Source organism: Barbus barbus, assembly GCF_936440315.1.
Source record: "Barbus barbus genome assembly, chromosome: 44".
NCBI classification, from domain to species: Eukaryota; Metazoa; Chordata; class Actinopteri; order Cypriniformes; family Cyprinidae; genus Barbus; species Barbus barbus.
In genome coordinates this window covers 25817-40794 of record NC_136722.1, presented here as the reverse complement: position 1 = coordinate 40794, position 14978 = coordinate 25817, and the positions used below count along the sequence as shown (strand labels likewise).

Below are 14978 nucleotides of genomic sequence, written 5' to 3'. Positions count from 1 at the left end.
GCTCGTTTGTATGCCTGTCGGTTTGAACATGAATGAGTTTATTGCTTTTTCTTTCATGTTTATTTTTACTCTGCTTCTAAAGCGCTCGCCATCTTGAGCTCATTGGAGACAGATGTGCTGTTTTTTATAGTCATGTCAAGCAGCGCCGCCTGGAAAGATGAACTGATCTCAGAGATCTGTTCTTATGGAGACTAAACGTATAGTATGCTGTATTCTTACCCGTATAACTTATTTGGAGATATACATCTCTGTGCTCCACACTGATCTGATCATCATCAGTCTGTCTGGAATGACATGAAGAAACAGAATAAACTGCGACTAAATCCAGAAGAACTGTGTCTCCAAGACGCTTCAAGAAACCTCCTGCAAAGCTACAGTACTGTTAAAAGATTTAGGCTCTGGTGTAAAAATGCTGTAAAATGAGGAAGCTGCCAAAAATAGGTTTTCTTGATCAGTTAACTTCTGTTAACTAAATTAAATCAACATTTGTTGTGAGCATCCTTTGTGTTTAAAGCAGCTTTTGTCCTCGGTGCACTTGAGCAGAGTTTCTCAGGAGCTTTGCAGGAGGTTTCTTGAAGCGTCTTGGAGGCAGAAGAGCAGCAGCAGGAGTGAGTGTTTTGTTGGTGATGGTCTCATGTTCTCGAGCAGGTCACGGTGTGTCGTTCCGGGTCGACTGTCATCCCTGCTCCTGCTTCGCCGGGGAAAGCATCTGCTCGTCTCGTCAGTGTCTACGGCCCGACGGCTCAGACGAGGACAGACGGCTCTTCACAGGTCTGTGCTTCACAATCATCTCTACTGCTGTTTATGAGCCCAAAAAATAAACAAGTCATCTCACAGTTCTGACTTAGGTAATTGCAACATTTTATAACAGAATTGCAAGATATAAACACAGAACTGCAAGAAAAAAAGTCAGAATTGTGAGATATAAATTCAGAATTTCAAGATATAACCTCGAAAATGCATGAAAAAAGTCGTGCAATTTTGACTTTTTAGTTAATTGTGAGTTTTTGCTTGCAATTAAAAAAAACTAAACAAAGTCAGCATTGCGAGATATGAACTCAGACTTTTCTCTTGCAATTCTGAGTTTACATCTCACAGTTCTGACCTTCGCAGTTCTGAAAAAATGTGAGATACAAAGTTGGTTACCTTTTTTATGTTTTTATTCTATGGTTGAGTCAAAACAAAATTATGAGATATATATAAAAAAAAAATATTTTATATCCTGCAATACTACTTTTTAGGTAATTGTGACTTTTTTTCCCCTCACAGTTTTGAAGAAAAAACTTGTGAACTCAGAATTTTGACTTTTTTCCTCACAATTCCATGTTCACTGCCTGTGATTCTGACATCTGCAGTTCTGAAAAAAGTCTGAATTGTGAGATGAAAAGTTGCAATTACCATTTTTATAATTTTATTTATTTATTTATTTATTTATATTTTTTGGTTGAAATGCACTTCCATAGATGTTAGAATTCATGAGAATTTCTACTAAAAAATTAAAAATAACAGGCAAAAAAGATAATTGTAAATAAAATAATAAAAAAATTAAATATTGAAATAGTTAAATAAAACTACTATTTTATTATTAAATAAACAGAACAATTTTTCAAGACCTTTTTAAATGAGTAAAACAGTAATTTGTAAATCAGTTGGATTGTTGTGAATGTTTGTGTTTGGTGTGGTTTCTCTCTCAGGGCTTCCCTGTGGTTGCGCCGATCACTTCGTGCCTGTTTGCGCTCACAATGGACGCACATATCCCAGCGCTTGTGTCGCACGCTGCGTCGGCTTCAAGGACAACCAGTTTGTGTTCGGATCCTGCAGGAGCATCGACCCCTGCTCCCCGAACCCCTGCCAGAGGAGCCAGAGGTGCCTTCACACACACACACACACACACACACACACACACACTCACACACACACGTTGGTTTTTGTGGTTTATGGGGACTCTCCATAGGCGTAATGGTTTTAGGGCAATGTGCTATTGCCCTACACCAACCCTACACCCAGAGGTGGGTAGTAACGAGTTACATTTACTTGAGTACATTTTTTGGGTAACTAATACTTTTAGAGTATATTTTAAAATGGGTACTTTTACTCTTACTCAAGTATATTTTTAGAGAAAAAAACGGTACTTTTACTTCGTTACTGTGGGTGACTCTCCTCTTGTTACTGTATCTTAATGCAATGCAAGTTAAAAATGCTTCAGTTTATTCCAAACGCGCCGTCTACTTTTCTCTGGGCAATGAACGATGCCCATTCGCGAATGATTCATTCTTTTGAGTCGATTCTGTTTAAAGGCTTTATCAAACCAGTGAATCGGTTCGCGAATCAGTTTGAATGATTCGTTCAGTTCCCTGCCGCACGCGCTGAGTCTCTGAAGCGGTTCTCACTCAGATAACAGAGAGTTTAAGAACATCAAGAGCGCTGAAGACGTGGCTTTGGATCTACAGTCAGTTGAAAGCAAATCTGCAAAGGCTTGTTTGCTAGAGCTATATGAAGATCTTTTATTAGATGAACACCGCGTGTGCTGTCTACTGTTCCACAGGTATAGGCCACGATGCCACTATGACATTACCAGTTTGTTGTACATGTACCTTACATTAAATACAATGTATAATTTATACATTAAATAAGCTGTCCCAGAGTATGAAATGAACACCCACGGAACCCGCGTTAGCTCTGAGCAGCGGCGCGCGGCCTGTTCCAGACACAATTAATATTCATATTTTTACAATATTTACGCTTGCAAAAATATAGGCTACATTTGTTTACATTTTACAGAACAGAAGATCCGTCAATATGCATTTGTTTCGTTATGTTCAGAGCAGTCATGTGAGGCGTTTTCAGAGGTTTCAGTGTCAGAGGTTATAGGATAATACATAATTAATTTACTTTAAAATATAATTTAATTCAGTGATGCAAATCAGAATTTTCATCAGCTGTTACTCCAGTTTTCGGAGTCATATGATCCTTCAGAAATCATTATAATATATCGATTTATTACCAGTGTTGGAAACAGTTTTGCTGTTTAATATTTTTTGGAACCTGTGACATTTTGTTCAGTATTCTTTGATGAATAGAAAGCTAAAAAGAGCAGCACTGATAATAAATCAACATGATTTCTGAAGGATTATGTGACTCTGAAGACTGGGGTAAAGGCTGATGAAAATTCTGATTTGCATCACTGAAATAAATTACATTAAAATTAGTGCTGTCAAATGATTAATCACGATTAATCGCATCCAAAATAAAAGTTTTGTTTGCATAATATATGAGTGTGTACTGTGTATATTTAATATGTATATATAAATACACACACATGCATGTATATATTTCAGAAAAATAGGTTATGTTTATATATTAATTATATATATTTATAATATAAATTATATGAATATAAATATACACATGTAAATACATGTAAATATTTTCCAAATATACACTGTATGTGTTACGATGCTGTGCGGAACAAGGAGCGCACGACGAGGATATACAATAGTTTTTCCTTTAATCAGGATTCCAGGAGCAGATACAAACAGGGGAGTGCACACACATCAATGATAGCAACAATAACCGACGATGAGACTAACAAAGACAGGAACTTATAAAGGGGCAGATAATTGGGAAGGACAGGTGTACACAATGACTAATTAAACTGAACTAGGACACAGGGGAAAACAGAAAACCCGACATGGAACAGTCACAAAAAACCCAACATGTAACATATCGCCCCCTCCCGGCAAGGCGTGGCCTCACGCCGTAACGTAACAACTGAGGAGGGCGGGTGGGGGATCTGGAGGAGGGTGTGGAACCGGAGGGTGGCAGGGAATAAACATAAGAGAGTCCAAACAATAAGTCCATGGGGGAGTGGAGGGTGGGAGGAGCCAAGGGGGAGCCAGGAACAGGAGGAGCCAGATGACGACCCAGGCCACAGTCCAGATGGTGGCCCACGGGGGAGCCGACGGAGGGAGGAGCCATGGTGGAGGAGGGACCGCCGACTCCATGGGGCCGACCAACGGCGGCGGAGCAGGTGGTGGTGGAGCCCGAGGTGGAGACAGAGAGCCGAAGAGCCAGGGTGACGCCGAAGATCCGGAGGTCCAAGGCGGAGCAGATGTCTTCGGCGACCTCGGCGCAGGCGGAGATCCGGATGGCCGCGGCGGAGCCGGAGCGACAGAGGACATAGGTGGAGCAGGAGGGAAGGAGGAGCCCAACGGAGCCGGAGGGACGAAGGGACGGGGCGCAGCCCAAGGAGAGTAGTCCTGAGGTGCAGGTAGGGGGACGACTGACCAATGCGGAGCCGGAAGGACGAGGGAGCCCGGTGGAGCTGGTGGGTAGACGGGATCCGGTGGAGCCGAGGGAGCTTGAAGGCATGGTGGAGCCGCAGGGTCGCCGGACTGAGGCGGAGTCTGGGTCTCGGAGGCTGAGGGCGGAGACGAGGGATCCTCCAGACTCAACGCCAACAGAGCTGGAGGTCGGCAGACCCGCGGCGAACCCACGCCACAGATGGTGAGCTGAGGGTGAGCAGAGGGGCTGACGAACTCAGGCGATGAGGGTGTTGGAGTAGGAACCAGATCAATGAGAGGCGGTGGGAGAGGGAGGTCGGGTGGGATAATTTCCCAGAAGTTCAATACAGGAGCTGGCTTAGGGATGATCGTGTCAGAGTGGAAGTCAATGAGGTTACCCAGGTCCAATTCAAGCTCACCCTCAGCGGTGGCGCCGTGGGCGGGGCGTTCCATCGCCCCCGCGATCTCCACAACTTTCTCCACCGTCGGATGCACTGCCGGCTCTCGCACCTGGTCAGACGTTTGGGGCTCGGGCTCCGGGACGATCGGCAGCTCTGTCGCTCCTGATGGCGATGGCTCAACGACCGCGGCAGGCTCTGGCTCTCCGTCTGCGGTGGGCTCGGGCAGCTCCGCGCTGCGGGGTGGTAGTGGACTGGGCGCTGGGTCCCGAGTGGGGCTGGTGTCATTCTCTGCGAGGTCCACGGTGAGATGCGATTTGCAAGACACCAGCACCCACTCGATAAAGGCGGCGAGGCTCTCTCGAGGACCGTCCCCGGACAACTGCCCACGTGTGGTGTTGTTCAGTCCAGCTTCGTAGAACGAGCAGAGGCAGTAGTCCGGGAAGTGTGTTAAGTTGGCCAGGAATAAAAAATCCTCTGTGTGGTCCTCGAGAGAGCGATCCCCCTGTTCCAACAGGAGGACGAGAACACCGGGATCCATAATAAAAAATAAAAAACTTGGCAAAAACCGGGAAAATAAAACGGGGGAAAAACGCCGCAAACTTGCTGTTTTGGTCGGTTATTCTGTTACGATGCTGTGCGGAACAAGGAGCGCACGACGAGGATATACAATAGTTTTTCCTTTAATCAGGATTCCAGGAGCAGATACAAACAGGGGAGTGCACACACATCAATGATAGCAACAATAACCGACGGTGAGACTAACAAAGACAGGAACTTATAAAGGGGCAGATAATTGGGAAGGACAGGTGTACACAATGACTAATTAAACTGAACTAGGACACAGGGGAAAACAGAAAACCCGACATGGAACAGTCACAAAAAACCCAACATGTAACAGTATGTGTGTGTATTTATATATACATAATAAATATACACAGAACACACACATATATTATGCAAACAAAACTTTTATTTTGTATGTGATTAATCGCGATTAATCGGTTGACAGCACTAATTAAAATATATATATTTTGAACGGCAGTGTGTGTGTGTGTGTGTGTGTGTGTGTACACATACACATTACATAAATGTAATCTATATATCTAGATAAAAATAGACTATATTCAGTACCTATATGATCCAAAGTAACTAGTAACTAAATACTTGAGTAGTTTTTTTATCCGATACTTTTTTACTCTTACTCAAGTAACTATTCAAACTATTACTTTTATTTTTACTTGAGTAAATATTTCTAGAAGTACTTTTACCACCTTCATATTGTAATACCTCTGTCATACCCATGTCATTATACACATTTGTGTCCTCATAAACCACATAAACATGCACACACACAAACACACACACACACACACCCCAGCTCACACGTCACAACAACATGTGCATCTGCATACACATCACACTCATCATTCATCAGTGCTGTTCACTCAATGCATTGACTGAAGTAGCGTTAGCTGTCAGTCTTGTGGTCGAGCAGTTCTAGTGTTACTGTGTTTAAGAGTGAAGCCGTGGGCTCGGTCTGTCTGGAGGAGTATGTCCAGGGCTGCTCTGTCTCTGATTGTTTGTTCAGGTGTCACACAGTTTCCTCGTCCGGCGGCGGATGCTGTGCGTGACCCTTCCTCTGATCTTACATCACACATCACATCTAACCCCAGACATCCAGCACATGTGAACAGCGGTGGAAACTCCATCGACACCAGAGCATAGTTTGATTTTAGAATTGATAGAATTGATTGGTGTATTCATCAAACCAATATACAATTATTAAAGCAACAAGAAGCTGAGCATTACAACGAGTATAAGAAGAGAAAGGGACGATATGACAAAACACACAGATCTTTGATAAATAATAATTGATAATAGTACAATTTAATAGATAGAAATAAAACTAATAAAATATATATATTTTTTGTCAATGGATTATTAATATTATAATTGACTTTGTTGCAGCCTAGAATTAAGCTGCTGGTTTGTCTGGCCAGAGGAGAACGGCACACAATTTCCCTGATTAATACTGTAAAGCTGCTTTGACACAATCTGCATCGTTAAAAGCGCTGTATAAATAATGGTGACTTAACTCAACTATTATAAATTTAAAATATTATCAATTATTAATAACTGTAATTATAATTGTTGAAATAAACTATTTTTTAAACTTGCCACATGAATATAAATGAATTAATATAAGCAATATGACACCATATTTTTAAATAAATGATAATAATATATATGTGAGAAATATTTGAATGATTTATTAATTATTAATATCTGCAAAAATATATATTTGACAGAAAGTGTTTCTCCAACATGCTGCATTATTATAAATAAGCAATAAGATAAAATACACCAATGTTTAATAAATAATAATAATTAATAATAGCACATTTAATGTGAATGAATACAAAACATGAGAAGTAATAATTTATTAATATAATAATAATTATTAATAATAATGTTAATGTCACGTGTCTGTTTCCTTTCAGTTCTGTTTTGCCCTTATTTGGTAGTTCCTGTCCTTGTTTAGTTAATGAGTCATCATCGTTTATTACATTCATACATTAATCATCTTGTTTCCTCATTAGTTTGTGTTCTTTATAAGCCTTCAGTTCAGTAGTAGTCTTCATGTCTTAAAGTTTCGTTAAAGTTATGTTCATGCTGTTAATCTTGTTGTTAATATGTTTATTTCATTAAAGTACCTGATTATTCTGCATCCCTCGTTGTCCTGCTCTCTTACCCCAGCAACGCGTAACAGTTAAAACCGTATCGACCATTAAAAATAATGAATAATAATAATGTTTAATATTCTTAAGTTGCTGCAGTGATATAAGTTAATTTAAATAAGCAATATGATAAAAGTTTCAAATATTTTGTTTTAAAAATTTAGTAATAAAACAATCAAATGTAATAAATAAGAAAGAATTAATTGCTACAATTGAAAATATAATTTTATTATTACTATTATTATTATTAATTATTAAATAATAATAATAATTAGAATAAAATATTCGTCTGTGGGACAGTGGTTCTTGAATGAGTTGAATCATGTAAAACCTGTCACTGGTGTGCAGTGTTGGGGATAACGCATTACAAGTAACGCGAGTTACGTAATAATATTACTTTTTTCAAGTAACTAGTAAAGTAACGCATTATTTTTTAATTTACAAGAAAATATCTTTCTCAAAAAAGTAACGCCAGTTACTTTTTCCCATTTATTGACTGACAGTGCGCTGTGTGAACTTGCTGTTACTATAGATCTAAATGTGAATGTGCATGAATTCATCCCACTCGCAAAAAACTGATTTAGTATTCATCAAAATGAATTAAAACAGTGAAATGCAAACTCAGAATATGACGCAAACCTGCAATAATTAAATATGTTAACACAAATGTATCTAATCCCATTTTATTAACCAATGTCTTTGCTGCTGACCTTTGATGATCCAGTTCAACCATACTAATAAGCAAAAATGACTTTAGATAAACTAACAATTGTACTTCATTGTTTTTTTATTGCTGAAGAGTGTTAAACCTTCTTATCCTGAGTTTTACTTTACAGATGTGAATTTACTTTTCCTTCACAAGATACAGGGCTTTTACATTTGTATTAATGTAATTTCTTGTATTAAAAACAATCAAGCCCTGCTCATATTTTAAAAGTAAAGCCGGGCTCACACTGTGCGATTTTTAAAAGTCTCTTGCGATTGTTGCTTGTCACACTGTACGAACATGATCCCCATGTCAGACTGTAGGATCTCAGTTGTCTTAATGTCAGACTGTACGACAGTCAAGACACGACAAAAACGGACGTACTCAAGAAGACTTGTACGGGGTTTTACGTCATCAATACGTGACCCGCGTTCTCTCTCTATAATGGTAGCTAGCAAACAACAGCAACGTGTAGCGTTAGTTTTATTAATTACATGCCTTGATGTAAAAAAAAAAAACGAAAAAGACGACGTGTGTGGAGCAAGTCATGGCTGGGCAAAAGAGGACTTTATGGACTTCCAGTTCTACAGAGCGAACTTGAGCTAATTTTGTTATTTGAGTTTAAACATCCTGACCCTTAATAAGTAAACTTTAAGTAAACTTTACTTTGTATATATTGTTTTTACAAATAACGAAGTTGAAGTTTGAAGTTGTCGCGCTAATTGCGTCATCAAGTTCAGTTCTCCTATTGGTTCTTGGTTTGACGGTCGTCGTAGGAGATGTCCCACTGCAGGAAAGTGTCTGAAATCTTCTGACACTGCCAGAATTTAATCGGAGGAAAAAATTTATCGCAACGGCCATTAATCGGCTGTCGGTGAACATGTCAAACCAGCGATCTAGACAACTGATTTTAGCCTAGGATTATAGGAATCTTTTAGGATTTTAGGATTTTGAAAATTTGTCTCAGACGACCAAATCGTGGCCAAAATCGCACAGTGTGAGCCGGGCTTAACGCAAAAGTAACGCATTACTTTCCATAAAAAGTAGCTAAGTAACGTAATTAGTTTATTTTTTAGGGAGTAACGCAATATTGTAATGCATTACTTTTAAAAGTAACTTTCCCCAACACTGGTGGTGTGTGTTTATTCAGCAGCTAACACTCATCCTAGTGCCTTCGGTGTGTGTGTTTGTGAAGGTTTGTTTGTTCAGATCTTGTCCAGGATAAGATTAAATTAGCAGCACAATGACGTCAGCGGAGGATCTCTGAGTGAAAGAGAGCCTCTCAGCTTCTGTCTTATGTAAGGTGTGTTGCGTAACATCTCCTTGGCCCGCGTTTCAAAGGAAATTTTTGTTCCTAAGATGTTAAACATCTGACTTCTGCACTGAAGCAGAGGAGAGACGATCAGAGATTTCAGGGAAAATACATGTTAATCGTGTACACATTAATATGTTAATCATCTTAACGTAAACCGCTGACTTCTGCAGGCTGGACTCAAGAAAGGCGCTCCTGGACAAATTCATGACTAATTTAACACATGGAAAATGAGAGAGATTTCAAATGTCCTGGAATATTCATTTAAAAATGCAATTCTGAATGAACAGTTCAGCACTGATCAGAAACAATCCCAGCTTTCTATTGCATTTCAAAACACATGAACACAATGAGCAGAACCCACTCATTTTACCCCGGACCTGTCTGTGTGTGTTTGTGTGTGTGTGTGTGTGTGTGTGTGTGTGTGCATGTTTATGTGGTTTATGAGGACACAAATGTGTATAATGACATGGGTATGACAGAGGTATTACAATATGAAGGTGGTTTATGAGGACACTGCCTATGTCCCCGTAATTCAAAAGGCTTAAAAAACATACTAAATGGTGTTTTTTTTTATCTAAAAATGCACAAAGTCTCCTGTGAGGGCTAAGTTTAGGTGTAGGGTTGGTGTAGGGCAATAGCACACACAGTTTGTTCAGTATAAAAACCATTACGCCTATGGAGAGTCCCCAAAAACCACAAAAACCAACATGCATGTGTGTGTGTGTGTGTTAGTGTGAGTGTGCGTGTTAGTGTGTGTGTGTGTGTGTGTGTTAGTGCGCGTGTGTGTGTGTGCAAATGGCAGTAAAGCTCTTGTTTGTGATGTCTGATGGTCAGTGGTGTGTGATGTGTTGACAGGTGTGTCCCCAGGCGTCAGGTGTGTTTGACGGAGCTGTCAGAATATCCCTGCCCTCAGTATGAGTGTGTTTCCCGTCCGGCTGGCTGTGACCAGAACCAGCTGGATCCAGTCTGTGACACAGACAAGATGGAACACGCCAACCTGTGTCTTCTGTTCCAGCGGAGCAAGAGCCTGGCCTACATGGGACACTGTCAGGTACAACACACACACACACAACACACAATATAACACACACAACACAGCTCAGATCACTCTGATTGACATGCTGAGTGATTGTAATTGCTGGGATTTTTTGTGTAATTTGTATATGAGTATGATTTCTGACGTGTGTGTGTGTGTGTGTGTATCTGTGTGTATGTGTGCATCTATGTGTGTGTGTGTGTGTGTGCTCAGGACGCCTGCAGGAAGCCCAGAGAGGTGTGTGGTCATAACGGGGAGACCTACAGTACGGTGTGTGAAGCGTTCTCGGACCGTGTGGCTGTGGACTATCAAGGTCGCTGTCATGCGGTTGGCGTCGTGTCAGAGTTTACGTCAGACTCGGGCTGCAATGCTGTTCCCTGCCCTCCGCTCTCCAGCCGCACCTGCAACCCTATCACGCTGCCCGGTGAGAGCCGCTACACACACACACACACACACACACACATGTTGATATTAGGGAGCACTGAATTTTCAGTTTATATATTTTGTTTTGTTTTTTAGTATTTTAAGTTAGGGTTAGATTATTTTAAAATGTAAATAGAAATAAAAAGTTAATAGAAATGTTAAATGAAATACTTTGAGTCACCCTGCGGCCCCCTGGTTGAGAAGCACTGAGAATTAATTACTAAGAGGATGTATTTGATTTTCAGAGATATCTATGAGGGATATCATTTGTGTAAACGAGTTGAGAGAAACTGCTGTGAATGTGTGCAGGTGCCTGCTGTCCGGTGTGTGCGGGAATGCTGCAGATCCTCTGGAATAAAGCACAGATGAACAGCTTCGCTAACGTAAATGTTTCATCTTCTTGTTCTGCATCGCACAGAGCTGAGAGCTGGTCATGTTTAAAGTGTCCTGTGATTTTAGCCAAGTGCGTTGAGATCAGGCAGCCAGCAGGAGACAGTGTGGATCATTTAATAGCATTAATGCACCGACTGACTATTCCCATATGATCATGTTTCTCCTGAACAGCATGCTTTACATCAGCCACTCCAGATCTCTGAGCAGATTAGTGTGTGCTTTAATGAACTATTAACAGTGAATGTTTCTATATGAGGTCTGACCTCCCTTTAAAAACATTTAATAAAGTCTAATGTCACAGATGTTGCATTTCATAAATTCAGCCGTTATGCTCAATAACGTTTGCTGATGCTGTACTAATGAATACAATATTGTAATCTCCACCGTTACTATTGCTCATAAAAGAGTTAGTGATTTGAACAAATGAACGATGCTTTAAATTATGCATCTTGTTGAGGAAAGGTGTATATGTGCTGTGAGATGAAAGCATTTTGTGTGAGGCAGCATTCAGTATGTGTGTGTGTTCCAGCTGAACCGGAATCAGCCGGTGACGGTCCATGACATCCTGAAGATCTTGCGGCTGCACATCTCTGTTCCTCAGTGTGACATCTTCGGTTATCTGAGCATCGACTCTGAGCTCATCGTCCTCATCGTGCCGGTCGATCAGCAGCCCACGCCTCTGCAGGTGTGTCTTCATAAAACATACAGTACAGAACAATACAGCGTAGTAATTATTAAATCACACTTCAGTGAAGTAATGCTGTATGAGAGCTTGTGCTAACAGAGGTTCATAGTTAGCTTCTATGTAAACCAATCAATATCCAGGAATATCCACTGATATTAATAAACATAAAATAACTCATCTCCATCTGAACCTGCTGTATTTACTATAAATGTGAAAATTAGGGATGTTATTTTCATGGTGTGGCCGATAACTCTTAAAGGGTGGATTTTTAATGTTTTGTCAGAATAAATTTAGAATTTATTTATAATTAAATAATTTAATAGTATATTACTAAAAAAAGTAACATTTATTTTTAAAATTCAAATCTTAAAATACAATGAAGATTATGACGGATTCTATAGTATTTTTAATTTTTTTTTATTTTAAAATTAACAGCTTAATTATTTTAGTAATTTAATTATACATTAAGTTAATAAGTTAAAATTATTTTTTTTTATTCAAAACTAAAAATACAATGAAGATTATGGCCGACAACCAGTACATGTCTGATTTATAGCATTTTGTCAAAATATTTTTTTTTTTTTAAATAACGGTTTAGTTAAGTCATTTAATTATAAATTACATTAATAAGTTAAAATTATTTGTATTATTGTTTATATATTAAGTTAATAAATAAGTTAAAATAATAAAAAAAATTCTAAACAATACAATGAAGAATATGGCTGCCAAGCAGTAAATGGCTGATTCTATTTATTTTGTCTAAGTAAATTAAGAGTTAATTAACAATTTTAATAGTTTTAATAATTTCATTATATATTAAATCGATAAAGAAGTTAAAACTAAAAATTCAAATCTAAAATCGCTCAGTTTAAAAATCAATTTAGGCGTCAGAACAATATAATTGTAACGGAACCGACGAGACGTGAGACGTGCGGATCCATTTGCAAGCTTTTATTAATAAACAGTCAAATAATAGGCAGGGTCTAAACACCAGCAAACGGGTAAGACACAAGAGCAATCCTAGGGCATGTGTGGGTCCTCGATCGGTGAACAATATCCAGAGGGCTTGAGAAGAGGGGTAGTCCGATAACCTGAGCAATAATCCAAACGAGCTAAACACAGAGTCCAAAACGGTTAGACAAGGGTAAATCCACGATACAAGGGCGAGAAAAAGGAAACGAGACTATAAACTAAACTAAACTAAACTAAACTTAGAGAACAGACTGGCTCGGTAAGGCAGCTAGCACTAGGAGAGTGCTATACGCAGAACAATACTCTGCAGAGAGGAAGAAGAAGTCCATGGTTTAAGTATGGTGTGTGATTGTGTGATAATTCTCAGGTGTGAGCGTGTGATTGAGACAGCTGTGTGTAATTAGTGCAATGAATGATGGGAAATGTAGTACAGGGTATAATGTAACAGTCTGTGGTGTGAGAGTCGATGTGATGGAGGAGTGACCTCTGCTGGCGAACGAATAGAAGTTCATAGACTAGATTCGTGACAATAATGCACAATATGAAAAATAGAGATTAATTTTGAATGAATGAGATTTACATTTAACAGCGTTATTAAATTATTAGTGTTTTAGAGATCAATTAAGTGAATGTTGACAGAGGTAATCTAAATGTAAAAATAGCTGAAAAAGCATATTAATATTTAATGCATAACAGTTAAATAGTTAATAACAACCTATAACAATAAATGTAATAAATGTATACATTTTATAAATAATTTGACCGATATTCTAAAAAGTAAAAATCCATGACACAACCCTAGTGGCCAGACACCACTTCCCTTTCCCTTTAGTGAAAACATGCAGAGCAGGTTTAATACACTAGTGTTGTCTAGATGATTCACTCATATTAAATAACATTGTAGAATTGTTTATATCTCTATCTTCCTCTAAAGCAGATTTTAATGATAGCCAGGGGTCCTGAACGCACTCAGTAGTGGTCTGAGCATCTGTGTTCCCAGACTAACTGTGAATGTAGACGGGAGCGTGTGGAGGACTCTTTCCTGCGGTTGCATCATACGCTCCAGATGTTCTTCAAATTTGCCTAAAAATATTAAAGCGGTCTGCAAGGACCGAATGGCCTATTTGTGGTGGAGCTGAAGCATGTGTTGTGTTCTCCTGTGCAGATTGAAGCCTGCAGTAAAGAGGCAGAGAAGATCGACTCGCTCATCAACTCGGCCAGCCCAACGCTGGTGTCCCACGTGCCTCTGTCTGCCTTCCTCCACTCCGAGGTCAAGCTGTCCACCATCAGCTCAGCCGCACTCGACCCACTCTCCTTCTCCCTCGGTGTTCTCATCTCCTCTCTCCTCCTGTCTCTGACAGCCGCCCGCTGACCTCTGACCTCTGACCTCCACCGACCAGCACAATCAATCTCCAGTATTAAGGACTTCCTGAAGGAAAGGAAAGGAATGCTTTCACAGTCTCACTGAGCTTTCCAACACTTTTGTACCTTTGTAAAAACAGCCTGTTGTTGTTGTTGTTTTTAAGTATGATATATTGTTTGAAATATTGAATTGTTCCTCTAATGTCAATCAGTTTTTAAAAATTACACAAATGAGGAACCCAGCCATGTAAACAAATATGACAATCGTACTGCTCATCCGTGAAGTGGTAAACACAATATGCCTTGCTTATAAATTTATAAATATATATATATATATATATATATATATAAAATAAATGTATGTGTATAGTTTTTCTTTTTTTAATATGATGAAGTATTCTAGCAAAGTGTTCTATTTTGAGATGACAAGTCACAATGTGCCTGCATGATTGACAGTCCTGCCGTGTTTTGACTGAATGTGTGGAGTGTTGTGTTGATGCCGTGATCCTCACAGTATTATTTGGCTTTGGCAGCTGTGTAGCATGATGGGACGGGCCTCTCTGTCGTGTAACACTTCCCATGTATATTTTTATATGATTATAATAAATGAGATCATATTGCCGAATGATTTAATCAGAATGCTCTAGTTGATGTTATTGTTGAG

At 39.4% G+C, this 14978-nt stretch overlaps 1 protein-coding gene across 1 annotated transcript in view; it reads left to right on the top strand.

The window, feature by feature from the left end:
* Positions 1–14457, top strand: part of LOC306863203 (reversion-inducing cysteine-rich protein with Kazal motifs-like) — a 73570-nt gene extending 59113 nt beyond the window's left edge. The window contains exons 15-21 of the mRNA XM_079406427.1: positions 649–771; positions 1695–1866; positions 10299–10494; positions 10693–10903; positions 11212–11285; positions 11825–11980; positions 14118–14457. Coding sequence (XP_079262553.1) covers positions 649–771; positions 1695–1866; positions 10299–10494; positions 10693–10903; positions 11212–11285; positions 11825–11980; positions 14118–14324 — 1139 coding nt within the window. The 3' untranslated portion in view covers positions 14325–14457. The remainder of the gene's footprint in view (positions 1–648; positions 772–1694; positions 1867–10298; positions 10495–10692; positions 10904–11211; positions 11286–11824; positions 11981–14117) is intronic.
* Positions 14458–14978: the final 521 nt, after the last annotated feature.